General features: G+C 44.0%; 1 protein-coding gene across 1 annotated transcript; it reads right to left on the reverse strand.

The window, feature by feature from the left end:
• Window positions 1-624: 624 nt before the first annotated feature.
• fhip1b (FHF complex subunit HOOK interacting protein 1B) lies at window positions 625-15,321 on the reverse strand. Its single transcript, XM_070837758.1, has 11 exons — window positions 15,136-15,321; window positions 12,099-12,503; window positions 11,373-11,603; window positions 8,066-8,311; window positions 7,422-7,589; window positions 6,779-6,858; window positions 5,795-5,964; window positions 3,850-5,247; window positions 2,956-3,134; window positions 2,255-2,417; window positions 625-1,645 (listed from the first exon to the last, which is right to left on the reverse strand). Exons 1-11 carry the CDS (start codon window positions 15,262-15,264, stop codon window positions 1,335-1,337), a joined length of 3,480 nt encoding a protein of 1,159 aa, XP_070693859.1. The 5' UTR covers window positions 15,265-15,321; the 3' UTR covers window positions 625-1,334.
• Between the last annotated feature and the right edge of the window lie 230 nt (window positions 15,322-15,551).

Consider the following 15,551-nt stretch of genomic DNA (forward strand, 5'->3'; position numbering starts at 1 on the left):
TGGTAGTGTTAAAAGAATATATATATATATATATATATATATATATATATAGCAGCATGTTAAGTCCCAAGTTGAACAGTTTTGTGTTGAGTTTGGCCAAAAGAGACAACATTTTGAAACTAAAACGGAAAAACTGAAATGGATATCACTTCTTACAAACCATATCTTGTTATCACAAACAAAACCTGTTTAAAGAAAAGTCAGTGAATGCCTCGTGGGGACCTTTTTGAAATGTCAGATCAAAGTAAATGGAAAACATGCCAACGTTCACTAGAGGAAAAAAAGAAGTCCTTTCCCTTGTTGCCTTTTTCTTGCAGACTTCCCAGTCTTTTAAAAAGACTAAATGACACACAAAAGGTATGAATTGTAAAGCAGTGCTGCCTTTTCAATCCCCACGGCCTCTTTTATGGCCTGCAGAGTCAGCGTCACCCGTCGTCATTCATTAAAACAAACACACACACACACACACACACACACACACACACACACACGGGCTCCCACCTGTTGCTGATATGTTTAGAAAATGGTGCAAATGCAAAAGACAAACACATTTAAAACAAACTATTTTTTTTTTTTAAAAATGGCATTAATTATCCAAGGTTTTCCAGTACATTTGTGGTGGTCGTGCTGATTCACTCTCCCTCACCTGCGTTTTCCAGTTTTCGTCTCATTCATCGAGGACTAGTCTTTGCAGCAGTGCAGCCGTTTAAGAATAAAATGGACACTTGAAATGCTCCAATGTTACTAGAAAAATCTGAGCTTTCTCTATTGGCCAGTCTGTGACAGAGGAGATGACCCAAGCTGATTAGCCTAACCTACACTTTCAATGATTTCCTGCCAAACTATTTTTGGTGTTTGTCATAATTCTGTTGCCAACAAAATCCTCTCCTCTGTGCCGCCTGCCTGAAAGCACTCGTTCAACTTAAAAGACAAAAAGTATCCACTAGCACCAATATGTGCGCCTATGTCTTTTACCTGTGGCTTTACTGTGTCACATTATACCATGATATGGTATGTATATGTACAAGCTCCCAAATCTCAAGAACTCGCTGAGATTTTCTGTGTATAGAATGTAAATATAATACATGATATGCACAATATCATATAAGTTTACAGGTGGGGGAAATTCTTCCAGTCTTATAGGTATCCTACAATACTTTTGGTACAAAAATGCCACCATTTTCTCCTTGTTTTTTTGTCTGTGTCATTGCAGACGACCCAATTAAGTGACAGAAAAGTCTCCAGTCTGTCCTCTGGTGATGAGAGAATCCTATACAACCCTTTCTACGGGGCTATAAGAGCTAGATTTGATTTGTGTTTGTGGAGTGTACCGTCTATTCCTCTGCCTCCTGGCTGTGAGCGAAAGGCAGAGTGACGGTGTGCTCTTGAGCAAGGGCAGCCAGCTCCTTGAGGAACTCGCAGAAGATAACCGCGCAGTAGACGGCGTTCTTCACCCGCAGCGCCTCAGCTTGCTTCTCCAGGCCAGAGGCTCCTCCCCCTCCGCCGCCCCTGAACAGGGCGCTGTGCAGTGATTGGCCGCCGTCCCGGACATGTGCGAGGGCCACCTGAGCGGCGTGTCGAGCCCGGGTCGGGCTGTTGGTGTGACGAAGGATCAGGTCTCCGAGAGACGGCTTACGGCTCTTCACTGGAACAAGAAAACAATTAAGTCGTCACAGCGATAACGAGGATATGTGACTTTTACTATTTATCTGAATCTGAACGTTTACATTTTACACATATACATACTTTTTAAAAATTCTTTCACTGATGTGAATGTCCCTTAAATTCTTCAAATGATCTAGTTTTTTGTTTAGTTTTTAATTTACCTCTGTGTAATAATTTGTAATAATAATTTTTAATACATCTTTTTTTTTTTTTTTTTATTGATACTTTTATATATTTGTATTTTACTTGTGTTTGAAGTGTATTCTTATTCTTATTCTTTTGGAGCTGTGTGTAACAAAAAGAAATTTCCCCCTGGGGATTATTAAAGTAATTCTGATTCTGATTCTGATTCTGATTTTGGATTCTTCTTTTAATCCTTTTTAAAGTTAATCTGTATGTACAGCATGCTGAAACTACTCCAGTGTTCGAACAGAGCAGTATAAATGAGCTTCCCTTCACTTCACAAGATTTCAGACTAAACACTAGCGAAATAACTTGTTAGATAGATTTTGTGCTTGGAAATAAACACACACACACACACACAAACCCCAGTATGTGTAAATGCAGGATCTCCTGTTTCCATGCTCACCTAGTGAATCAGAGCGCCTCAGGGTAGGGACGGCTGCAGGCGAGTCTGTCCAGTCCACTTTGCCTCGGGCCACCAGGTACTGCTGGGCTTTCTTCAGCATGGCAGGGAAGTCCTCATGAGAGGCTGCAAACGCCTCAATACGGTTCTTCACAGAACCTAGAACCTGAGGAGAGTTGATTGATCTTCAAATGCAGCTTGTTTCTGTTGAATACTTGGTCAATACATTTCACTTAAGGCTTCAAAAAGTTTGGACAAAGAGGATAAAAATGAAGCTGCACTAGCAGGCAGCAGAGTTTGTTACGCTCAACAGTGTTGAAGCTATGAATGGAAAGATCTTAGCATCAGGAGTGTGGAGTGACAGAAAAGACCAAGGGGTCATTTACACTGAAAGGGTTTTTATAAAGGAGTTCACTCAGTGTGATTGAGTGCTTATTATTTTACTTTCCTGTCCACTATTAGGTATCCATTTACAGTATCTTAGAATATGGAAGCGAAACCCTTTATGCAAATCTATTGTGGGCCTGATGCTTTTGGAACTGAAGCTAGCACAGAAGTGAGGTGGGCTGGAAAAGGACAACTATGCCTCAAAGACTAAAAACTGTCATCACTTCAAGTATAAACACAGAAATGACTTTCTCTGGTTTGCACCCGCCTTAGGAAAGTAACATACTTAGAGGCAGGTTTTGCATGGCGCAGTGTACCTGAATCAGTGACTTGACACTGGGCTGGAAGACCATGTTGGTGTTGAGCAGGAAGGAGCGTAGGAGGGGCTGAGGGTAGCAGGCGAGCTGGGCCACGATGCCTGTGAGCAGGATGTTGACGTAGAGCGAGTTTTGGAGCATGTTCTCCAGCTTGGCAAACAGAACCACCATGAATGGGCCTGCACAGAGAAAGAGTGACATGAGTTGCATGTGAAAAAACTAGAGATGAAATTGCTTTAACAGCTTGTAAAAAGGTAAAAATGGGGATAATTAACTTCACCACCATTCTGGGGAAGTGCTGTTGAAGCATGAACCTGGTACTCAGACCACCACGTATAACTCAGGGACGCTATTGTTAGCAGCTAATGCTACTTCCAACTAAACCCTAATTAACTGGACCCCTGTGTATCATCGGGGACACACACACACATGCACTGTGAATGAAGAGTGACACTAACAGAGGAACTGAGGTGAACAAAACATCCACTCAGAAGCATTTTAGTGAAAGAAAATAATGTCCTAAAAGTTACCAATTATATCACTGCCTCTATTAAATGTGCTGTGGGCATTCTGATTCAGTATGTGAGATAACAATGTAGAAAATCTATTTAGTCACTTTAATTATTAAAGTAGTAAATATGCCAAATTCTATTCATTCCTCTGACTGCACTGTATCTGGTCTAATTGGTTTAGAATCCTACTATATCTTATCATTACAAATGTATCTGTGACTGTGGACATAGAAATGTACTAAAGAGATACACACCAATAGAAATAAAGTATCGCCCCTTAATGATGACCTCGTGCTTTTCAACTAGGCACAGGTAAGAAAAACAATGCAATTAATTATGTAGGTCTAGGTTGAAAAGACAGGTGCAGCAATGTGAGTCTCACCTGTGTACGGCTGAGAGGCAGGCTGATTTAGTGGTCTGGCTGGACTGCAGAGGCCCACCACAGACCTTTCTCCCTTCGCGTCACCTGTCAGTTTCACGTCCGGGGCCGAGGACAGCTGCTGCTCGTCCTCCTGCGGCTCGGACGACAGGGGCTCTCTGGCAGCGTCCTCCGGCTGGTAGGCCGCTCTGCTGCGCTCTTTCACCCGGTCCTCCAGCTCCCTCAGCTCCTGTGTGAAGGCCTCGATGCTGATGCCCTGACCGTTGGAGTCTCCGGGGAGCTGCGGCTCTCCTGGTGCCTGCTCCAGCAGCTCCTTGATGAGACTCTCCACTGATTGCTGCGTCTGGTTGGCTTCTGGAAGATCTGAGGGCGCACTGTGTGGGCTTGAGCCGTCACTGGTCAGCAGTTTAGTGTCGGGCGCTGGCTGGGTGATGGAGCTCTGAGAGGGAATCTGGGTTGGGCAAAGAGATTTTGCATCACTCATGTCATTGTTGCTAAAAATGGACTGTGGGAGAGTCGTGCAGCTTTGGGAGGGGCAGTTGACGAGGGATCCATTTTGATTTGCGTTCTCGTCCAAATACTGCGGCTCCCCCAAGTCTCTCTTTACTTTCTTTACCTCCAGTCCCCGGTCCTGATTGTCTGAGCACCCGTCCCCCTGCCCCATCGTCCCGTTATACATGGCCTGGTAGCCAACAGTCATGGCAGAAGTTGGAATGTGAGGAGCTGGGGACGCGGCGGGGTGAGAAGTTGATAAAGGAGTGGCTGATGACGAGGAGGAGGGGACGAGATGAGGTATAGGCTTTGGCAGGAGCTCCTCTCTCTGCAGGCTGCGTTTCTTGGAGCGTGGTGTGAGGCTGATGCAGTTGTTTTTGCCGATGGTAACGTCCCACTCCCCGCTGTCCCGCTCTGAGCTGCTCCATTCGGACCGCGCTGCAGCCACGATGGCCGCCCTCTGCTGGCCGGGAGGGGTGTTACTGCTTCCTCCCTGCTGGCAAGAGAAGTGCTCGGGGAACATAGCCATGGAGGGGTTGGAGGTAGGGGGAGGTGGAGGTGGAGGGACTGTGTTTGGAGAGGGGTTTTCTCCATCATAGGGCGCCGACCAGTCACGGCAGGCCCAGGAGCTAAGCTCGATGCCCCGCCGGGCGTCTTTGAGGTACTCCAGGTAACCTGAATCCCAGTCCAGAAACTCTGTATGAGTGTGCTGCTGGTGCATCGGGCTGTCAGGGGACAGCGGGTGGGAGCTGGAAGGACCCGACTGCAGCGGCTCCATGCTGGTGGGGGTAGAAGGACCCCCTCCTCCTGATCCACCTCCACTGCTCTGTTGGCGGATGAAGAAGGATAAGCGGGACGGGGTGCTGGGTCTGGGTGGTGCTGGAGACTCTGTGCTGGGACTGTTCAGTACTGTAGGACGACAACATACAGACGCAAACAGTAAAAACCATTGGAAAGTTAATATAGAAAATTTACAAGCTTTACAAGAAAAACACACAGACAGTGAACTTTTATCTGAGTTTGTCTTGACCAGAGGGAGCCATAAGAGAAAAGAGTAATAATTGTTGACAGCAGCTCAGATTAGATTCATTTTATTTATTCATTACTGACAACATTTTTAAACAGATTATTTTGTGCTGCCCAGGCTACACAGTGTTATACAGCATGTGCACCTAAAGCTGGCCAGTTCTGAAACAGAACTGAAGCTCCTCTCTCACTGACCGGAGGAATTCAAGATCATAAATTACTAATTTGTGTGCCTAGTTTAATAAATTATTAATCCTTACACATAAAACTTGTCTGTGGGCAAGTTTACAGTTTTCAGTCTATACCTCGAAAGCACAGTTGTTCAGAAAAACAATTCCACCCGTTAGATGAAAAAGAAAAAAAATCGACAGGTTCGAGTTGTTTACTTGATGCTTACAACCACAGCTGTGAGCGTGAGCTGTTCCTTTACCTTTGCCCCAGAATGCACCGTCCTCGTCCCGCTCAGAAGAAGATGGTGCACTCAGCCGGCAGCACTCTGGGATCAGCGACAGGAACTTGTCTGCTGACTTTCCATACATGTCAGTCTCCCTGATAGCACGACGCTGACTCAGCATTACATGGGTACAAGGCAGTAGATACCTGCAACACACACACACACACACACACACACACACACACACACACACACACACACACACACACACACACACACACACACACACACACACACACACACACACACACACACACACACACACACACACACACACACACACACACACACACAGACCATTTAATCTGGATTTACATTGTTAATCCCTTAAAACAAACGCTATTACTTGGAAATGGATGGTTTGTGCTTTGGTGAAATCGATATAAATTCATTTTCCATTTCACATTTTCCTAGACAACACTTGCTATTGTCTCTTGCTGTGACAGGCCACCTGCTCACAGACTGCAGTTACAACAACTACAAACTAGTTGATGCATTCATCAAGACTCTCAGTAACTCTGGTGATAAAATACACAACAAATCAGAGGCAGCTGCATGTGCTCTTTTAGTCCTCAGGACAAAATTACACTTGCAAAACTGGCCAAAGTTCTTGTAAAAACTCAAAATGTGGGACATTATGTTCCCTATTTGTGACTGTTTGGGGACAGAAGAAAGCAAATCTATCCCTATAATTTTTCAACATTCTGAAATGAGGACGTAAATCTCAGTTGTCTCTTAGATCACACAGAAATGTATTTCACAAAAAAACCCAGATAGTACAGCTAAAAATAGATAAAGGGGCACAAATACTCCGGTGTTCACTGACGACACAGATTAAACTTCAGTTAACCTCAATGACTGAGAATGGAAAAAATGATTCACTACTGGATCTGTGTTTTGCATATTACACATATCTATTAAAATATACCCTTTGGGAGCACTTGAGATGTGCAGGCATACCTGAGAACGAGCTGCAGCATGACGTCTTCACAGTTCAGGGAGAGAAGAGTCCTGAAGAGGCTCAGTGATACCATGCAGAGCTGCAACACACACACACAGATAAGGTTCAGATAGTTCAACAGATATTATCTGGGAAGATAATAGATATGACTGCAAATGTTCATGTGATACGGTCAAACATATGGGCATGTTTTCAAATAAGTTGGGTCTTATTATATGGATTTGTGGCAAAGTTGAATAAGTTTATGAAAATGTAATAATAAAAACAGTTTTCCAGGACATGTCATGTGTTGAAAGCTGAAATCTTTAGTGTTTTATCTCTATTGTTACTCTCCGAAATGAAGTTTAAACTACGATAAAAGCTGTGAAATGTAGTTTCTTTTTCCACAACTGTCTCACGGTAAATGTTCACTGCGGATTGTTTTAGCAGCTATAAATACTGAGCAACACAAAAGCCAAAGAATGCAGCAGACTTGGTGACATTTACTTTCCATGTGTGCTCTGAAAAGATACAAGATACTTTCTGTATTCTGCCGGAGTCACTTCCAGTCAATTTTTGCTCTCGGCCCACTCACCACCCACACAAGCCAGTTCATGTAAGGGCCTTGAGGCTCTATCGCACAACAATGCATGCAGCATATACCCTTGAATTGCTGCTTATGCGTGTGAGCAGTGTGTCCAGGATGGTGTCGTTGTCGTGGCGATGCAGCAGGATGAAGCGCAGGAAGGTTTTGAGGAGGGAAGTCTCCGACACGCTGCGCAGGAAAAGGTCCAAGTAGGCGGTGCTGGCGATCATCTCGTCCACCGACGACTACAAACACACAAACATAGAAATTTGTATCAAAACTGCAAAAGACAACAGTGCGACAATCATTTTGTGCGTTGACTCACACTCTGATTCATCTGTTGAAGAAAGTCCAGCAAATAAATCAGTTCACACAGTTCAAAGTCCGCTGCAAACTAACTTCAAGCACAGAATTAAAAATGTCCCGTCGCTCAAGAGGAGCCTTGATGTCAGCACGTCAGTTTCCAACTGGTACACGATTTCCAGCTCATCCCGTTTTACTTGCAGGATCAGTTTACACACGTCTCACAAAAAAACAACTGTTTTCATCCAAACCCTTAATTGTATCTGGCTGTGCAGCTAGTTTGTGATGCTCAAAACATTGTAAAATAAACCTTGAGAACTATTTTCTGCCATAAAAATGGTTCCAGTGTAAATTGGTGACAGGGAAGTCTGAAATTATCCAGAGTAACCGCAGCATCTGCCAACCATCCTGTTCCCACCTTATGCAGCGCCGGGCCCATGACGGGTACGAGGAAGCCGTTGTGGAGGTAGTCCAGGAGCTGCGAGCGGACCAGGGGATGAGCAACCTGCACCACAGCGTTGCAGAACTCAAGCGAGTTCATGAACAGCACAAGCGACGACACCGCCATCCAGTCCTCCCGCCGCAGGGCATGCCAGTCATCTCCTCGGACCTCGATCTTCCTGGGCAGAGAGGAGTAGAGAGCACTGAGGCCCGTCGCCAACACCTGAAAAGAGACAGAGACTCTTCAGATAAGACAGCTGACTCAACAGCACCCGTTCTCACTGAGGAATTATTTGATATTCTAACAATGGAAGCAGAAAAGCCCTTAACTAATAAACGAGAGCCGATAAATCAATAAGCACATTGACAGAAATTAAATCAGCACTTGTGTTGGATCACTTGAGTCATTTTTCAAGCTAAATAATGTTGGTCTAACAAAGAAAGTCATTTCAAAATGTCACCACGAACCTATGTGCTCTCAATTATGTCTGAAATGTAGAAAGAGCTGTGCTACATATTTTCATTGACATATCTTATTTTAAAATTGCATTTTTTTTGGCTTTCAGTCCAAAATGAGATTAATAAAATATTTGGGATATTAGATATACCTCTAAATCCACATCATTCTATAACGGGATTAGACTCCAATCGTTTTCTATGCTGCGTGCCTCAAAATATTACAAAATAGTTGGACGAAGGCAAATCTGTTAGGGACGGGTCTGTAATGGCAATATAAAACAGGAATGGTTACTCGTGATCAGTACGGGGCTTACAAATATAACAGAGTAACTACATACAAACCATTTTATGTAAACTCACCAGTTTGCTGTTTTGTCTTTTATTGGGGTTTATCCTTGTTTTGTGGTTTTCAGCATACTTGTCTTAATTGTAGGCCTTTGTTTTCTATCATTTTACAGACCAAATGATTAATCAGTGAATCAATAATCAGCAGATTAATAAGTAATTAAAGTAATAGTAAGCTGCAGCCTAGAAAATATCCCATAACAGATGCTACCTTCTGAAAATACAAGCGGACAATAACCTTATCATGTCTGTTTTAGTCCCCGCGATGGCATGTTTATAATGTACATAATACTTGGCAGTGTTCTCGTGCATCTTGGCAGAGACACACTTCTTCATAACACCACCATGACCCTGTGAATATGTGCAACAGCTCACTTATCTATTGCAGTCTTGAGAGGGGAGCTGGATAATCAAAATAACTTCCCAGAATGAATAAACATGATGGAAAAGTTCCCATTTTACAGCTGAGGTAAAAACCCTCCAGTAACTTAGTGTTTTGACGACGTGTGATGGCATTCAGGAGACTGTATTTTTGCATTTTTCACTTGTTGGACCAGTGAAAATATATTAAAGAAACCTGGACACACTGGCCTAATGAAGCAAATGCTATTGCAAACAATTCATTAATCAAAAAAAAGACCTACTGGCAGCTGTACTGAGATCGCAGGACGAGAGGAAAGAGGAGCGTGTCAATCATGAGCACCACTTACAGCACCGCACAGTAGGGGGGGATGTTACAGTTGTCTAATAATCTATTGCTGCATCCCACAATGCCAAACAAAGCTGATTGGAATGTGTGAGAACGCACTAGCAGAAAATAGAGTAGACTCCGTCACAGAGGAGCATTTGGTCCTTGATGCCACCTCCACTGGTCCCTCCAGCCTGTAAGTAGGTCAGACTGAAGCTGCTGGAAGGGGGACGAGCAGAAAATAGCTGAGCCAGCGCTTTAAGAGCAGAGCGAACAGGCAGAGGAACAGATAAGAGTTCTGATCACAGCATTAAACTATGGAATACAGCCGTGCTCATCACGGAACAACATTTTGCTCTCGTGATGCTGTATTGAAGCTAAAATGTGTCTCAGTTGCTGAAATCGTTGACCAGATTTTGAAAGATGGTCCTGACATTCAAATGTGTGCGTAAGACCGAGTCACTATCACTAAATGAAATGCAGCAGGTAAAAACGTTCTCATGTAGTAGATGTGTATTTAAATGTGCAATCAGCAGCATACGGCTCTTTAATAACACCTTGTGGCAGATGAAAGTAACTACAACAACACAGGCAGCCGCAGCTCCACAAAACTTTATTTTTTATATATTTCACAAACCACAAAAGTGGAAATTCATCTATAGCAAGACCGAGTGTTTTTGCTGTTTTATATGAGAATAAAAGTTCAGCCATTATTGATTTATGTAAAGCAGTAGCAGCATTAAGGAGTCTGTATGATAAACATACAGTTTTCATTTCCATGTTTATCTTTATCAGCCATAAGAATCAGATGTTGGGTGAGATGGTTATTTTCTAAGATGTCTACAGGAAGCCTCCTGAGTAGAGACACAGCTGATAGGCTGTAGATAAGGATGGATAGTCAGAGTGCACAGTCATGTCCTTCCCCTTTCGTTGTCACGCAGCATCACTGGTGCATCAGAATTAGACAGCGCACACGCTACTCTTTCTTAAAAGCAGTGTAGAAAGCAAGCCAGGACCCCACATTATAAGCTGCAGTGGGTCACATTCATGTGTATTTAATACTGATGGCTTTTCTTTACGAGTGCTTTGTTTTTTGACAGTAGAACAAAAGCATAAAAGAAAAGAAAAAGAGCCTGGTTACACATTTTCAAATATTCTATATTACTTGAAGGACTCTCAGAGTGATTTTCTTTTTAGCTGGACTGAAGACTGAAGAGGAATTTGGGTCATCATTTGCGTTTGATGGGCTTCAAACTCCAAATGATCGGATCTCTGGCCTTCTTTGGAGTCCAGACGCATTAACAATTGAACACGATGATTAATTCATGCTTGAATATGAGCAAAGACATTCTAACTAACTGGATTTCTAAGGGGCTCTGATTCAAGCTTGATTTTGCCTCTGACAGTTCAGCTATTAACAATTTGATGCGGCCCTTCCAGCGTGTACTGGAGAAAGAAAACTGACAGGATAAAAATACCTGAAATGCCAAAAGTAAAGGCTAGAATGAGAATGTGGTAGCTATAACATGTCCCTACAAAACGTAAAACAAAGTGCCAGGAAATAGTTAACAGCTGCCAACGGTCAGACCCACAACAGCAACAGTTTACAAAATCTGTTTCTCCCCAAAAGCGTTACCACAAAAACCTCAGGGCAGGAAGAAAACCTACATGACCGTACAAGCAAATACAGAAGGTGTTCAAATTCAGGACCACTTGTAACCACATCCTCAACTACAACCACAGTTAACGTCTGAAATCTGTCACTTTCCATAATGATACATTTTTCACTCACCGGGCAGAAGTAGGAGTTCTCAGAGATGTACCGAGCCACCGCCTCGTGGCTGGCCGAGGCCGCCATGACCAGCAGCAGCGCGTCACGGGCCTGCTGCCCGATGGCTCCGTCCCGGTGGATGAACGGCACGAGGAGGGAGAAGATCAGCAGATTGGTGGAGCCCTGCTGAGCCGGCGCCGCCCGGAACAACATCTCTAGAACCACAGGCTGCCGGGCCATGGACACACAGACCTGGGGGGGGATTTACAGAGTCAGAATTTAACACATTACTATAAACTAGTCCAAAACAGTGATGAAAACACCATTGAAAATTATTTTACGGAGAGTCAGAAGCTATTGGTCCTGGATAGGCTGTAATAAGCAACGTGAAAACAAAAAGCAGATTGTCAGGAGAATATAAAAGTAGAGTTGTTCTGTTGATTTATAATATTAGAGGAAGAGCAAGAGAAGATACAGATGATAACTGTTCTAGCACATCTCAACACATTGTAAACACTGGTTAACTCTTGAGTTTGTGTTTGAGACTCCAAGAAGCTCCCAGTTTCAAACATATCAGTCAGGAGATAAAATCTGAGTGTAGCGTTAAATCACAAAGTCATAAATACACAAAATAATAACTTAACTTCATTTTGCTCATTTTCAACTTTGGCTCAAAGCCCAACAACAAACAAGTTCCTCTGCTAATTACATACATTAGAGACGTACATAGACTGCAGGTGAATGTACCTGATTGAGCAGCAGTACCAGGCTGTTTTCCAGGGCTGAAGGACAACCGAGTTCTGGGTCAGCACAAGCTCCCAGCAGTCTCAGCAGGGGGTGGAGGATGGCCGTGTGCTGCAGCAGAGGCTGTTGGGACTGGCCGATGAGCATCTCGAACAGCTTGAGCAGCGCCCCCTGGCTGTCCGGGTCCAGGCCGCGGCGGAGGTGCCACTGAACCAGGCACTCCAGAATATTCTCCGTGACCACCAGCTCCAGTATGGGGCCCATAGGCAGCACGCTGGCACCTCCCTCCGAGCTCTCGGCAGGCCGCTCCTCAGCCAGCAGACACAACATCTGGTCGGTGTGATTCCTCACTGCCGTCAGGTCATCGCTGGAGGATGAAGGCTCGTGCTGCTCCAACACCCAGGAGACCTGAATAAAGGGAACGGTGTTTTATTGTGATGCTCGACGTTTATGTGGATGTCCAATCAGTGTTGATGGTACATGGTGAATCAATAAATAGCTCAGTGTGAGCCATATTAACAGAAAAAGATGAATTTTCCTGCTCATGGAGCCATGATGGCAGTGGCTACATTTACCATGATGCATTGTGGCCAAGCTTTTTACTACCTACCCCCAAATCCTCTCTCCTCCTCTCTGTCAGGGTCAGTGTCAGCCACAGACCCGTCCAGAGAGGACAAAAACTGCTCTGAACAAGAACTGCTCGTGCTAAAATTCACTGCAGTGGGACAGGCTGATTGGCCAAGCTGACAGAGCCTGTAGTTCTTCCTGGTTACCGATGACTCAAATGACAGCGCTGGTAACCAGGAAGTACAACAGATTTAGCAGGAGAGCTCCGAATGAATGAAAAAATAACAGGTGATAGATATAGACATGATAAATGCTAATTACTGGCACATCAACGCAGTTATTTTTTGAAGATAAAATGTAACAAAATTGCATAATAGTGATGGAAAAATGAAGAAACTGACAAAACGAGAGGAAGCAGTTTTACAACATTTATCAAGAGATCTACCAGTCAGCATGACCACGTTGGCGATGAATCTGCAAATCTGCGAGCAGCTTGTGCAGATAAGAGATGTGCTTCTTTTGTTTTTCAGCAACTTGAGGGCTGTGATAAATGTATGAGATGGAGGCCAGAACCCAAAAAGAAAAAAAAAATGTTGCTGAAATACATTTTGGTTGGTTTAAATGTTGCACAATGCATACTTGTGTTTGTCTAGACACACACTTTACCAAAATGTGCTTGTTTATCTTTTTTAGCAGGTTGTTATAATGGAGAAATGTGACAAATTTAAAAACTGATGTTGCAAATAAGGCGAGAGAGGAACGCTGGCAAAATAAAGTAATGCATTTATTTTACCACCCAGTGACTCTCAGAGCTTCCTGTGTATTTCTAATGTGGCTGTTATTTCTCTCTTATTTAAAACAGCAGATCGAAGTATATTCAAGTGCATTCAGGTCTGACTCTGGTCCCATAATGGAGGAGACGTGGAGATCACTTCAGTTTCTGGCCAAATGAAAGTGAAATTAATTTTACCTGACTGAAAATAAAACAGACTTTGCAGCTTTTCAAAGCCTGGAAAACAAAATCTGTAGCTGCTGAGCCCTCATCGTCCTGTTAGCGTAGAAGTGATGTTTTGGGGCATTACTAATGAATGGCTCAACACATTGGCAGGATGATACACATTACAGAATAACATCCTCCCTCAGCTGAGGATCTACATCACCTGTAAAAGGAGAGAAGAAGACGGCGCTTTTTAAAGCCAATTAAAGCGAAGCTCTGAAGATAACCTTCGAAGTTTGCAGCATCAGTTACCATGGTGATCTAGCCAGGTTTAAAGGGCACTGTGACACTGGAAATCTGCCTTTAGGATCAACATGCCTCGCTAACCGACCCCTGTGAAGGATGTGTTACGATTCAGTTGCAGCCTAACCACCTATTACAGCTACTGTCTTCTCCTAATGGATTTCCCCTCGAACAATTAGCAAGCCCTCTGGTCTGGAGAGAGTACAGCTGCTAAGCGTGCACACACCGTGGGCCTCCTGCAACAGATCAATAAGTATCACTCAGATGTCTTGTGCTGCCTTGGAGGAAAGGCAACAGTCAGGAAGTGGCAAAGCTCTGTAACCTATAAAACTCTCAGCCAGTGATTGGACATAAGCCAGTAACGTTGTTAAAGTGAACTGACTGCTCTCATCAGCACTGGCACAGCCAAGTAAATGTGCGAACATTCACACTTGGCGGCTGCACGGATAATCATTCACTAAAACAAAGACAGAGCCTTAAACTTCTAACTGGTCTCAGAACTGGTCTGCTATCATTTACCGCTGACTAAAAGGGAGCGTTTGCTTTTTATCTGTATGCTGCTCGGTACAAAACAAAGACAACAGAAGATTCACGCAAAACATTTACCACAACATCAGATATAAGGGTGTTCAGATTTGACTGAGTTATGACTCCAAGAAGGAGGAGGGAGAAGTGGCTGAGTCTCCCTGGGGGGGGGGGGGGGGGTTATGCTTCACAGCATGAAATCCTCCGGGTTAAACAGACATTGTGTTTTGCTATAACCCAAGTCTTGATTTTGTTCTTCTGGTCATTCACTCTGTACGCTGCGGTCTGACGGCCACAGCTTTGCAACAAAGTGGTCGAGAAATGCAAGCAGCGATACCTTCAACATAAGTTATCTAAAGTTTTAACATAATAATCTATAATAATATAATATATTAATCATCCTTTGTGTTCTACTGCATGCACACACAATTACAGTAAGTACTTTCAAATAAGTGGCCTGGAATACATTGTTCAACTGCTGACTTGTTTAAAAACCTCTCTGATGGCCTGTATGGTTGCCCTGTACACTTTACGGTCACGTGAAGGAAAGATGCTGTGTCTCCACATCTCAGCTAGGAAGTTGGAGAGTAAATATTCAGCAAGACTAATATCCAGGTTGTAAAGAAATTAAAACTTGAGGCCACAAAGTGTACAATATGTTCTTATCATGAGGAAATATGGAAGTGAAGAGGTGTGTCTCCTGCTCACCTGTCTCCAGTGGTTCTCAAACACCATGAGGCAGGTCTCTGGGTCTGCAGTGCAGGGGCTGGAAGGGGCGGCGCTACGGCCAGACCGACTCCCTGGACCCCGTGGGTTCAACCTGCTCAGCCAGCTCATACTGGACCAAGTGAGAGACGGGTCACAAGAACTCAGAGGCGAGAGGAGTTGTAGTAAAAAAAAAAAAAGTCAGTACGGCTGCTACAGGAGGCAAAAAGAAATTAAGGAGGAGGAAGAAATGAAAAAGATGGTGTGGGAGGGAGGGAGGGAGGGCGGGAGGAGAGGGGAGGGACAGTGTGTCTCAACAGAGAGAAGGAGGAGGAAGAGGAAGAGGAGGAGGAGGAGGAGGAGGTCAGCTGCGAACGCGCTGTCACTGCCAGTCAGTGTGCATGAAGGAAAAGCCCACT

The sequence above is a fragment of the Pempheris klunzingeri genome, chromosome 10, assembly GCF_042242105.1.
Source record: "Pempheris klunzingeri isolate RE-2024b chromosome 10, fPemKlu1.hap1, whole genome shotgun sequence".
NCBI classification, from domain to species: Eukaryota; Metazoa; Chordata; class Actinopteri; order Acropomatiformes; family Pempheridae; genus Pempheris; species Pempheris klunzingeri.

Coding starts and splice junctions, on each gene's coding strand:
- fhip1b (XM_070837758.1), bottom strand. CDS start 15,264: ATGAGCTGGCTGAGCAGGTTGAACCCACGGGGTCCAGGGAGTCGGTCT. Junction 12,504..15,135: donor TTGAGAACCACTGGAGACAG/GTGAGCAGGAGA, acceptor CCCTTTATTCAG/GTCTCCTGGGTGTTGGAGCA. Junction 5,965..6,778: donor ATGCTGCAGCTCGTTCTCAG/GTATGCCTGCAC, acceptor TGTGTGTTGCAG/GTATCTACTGCCTTGTACCC.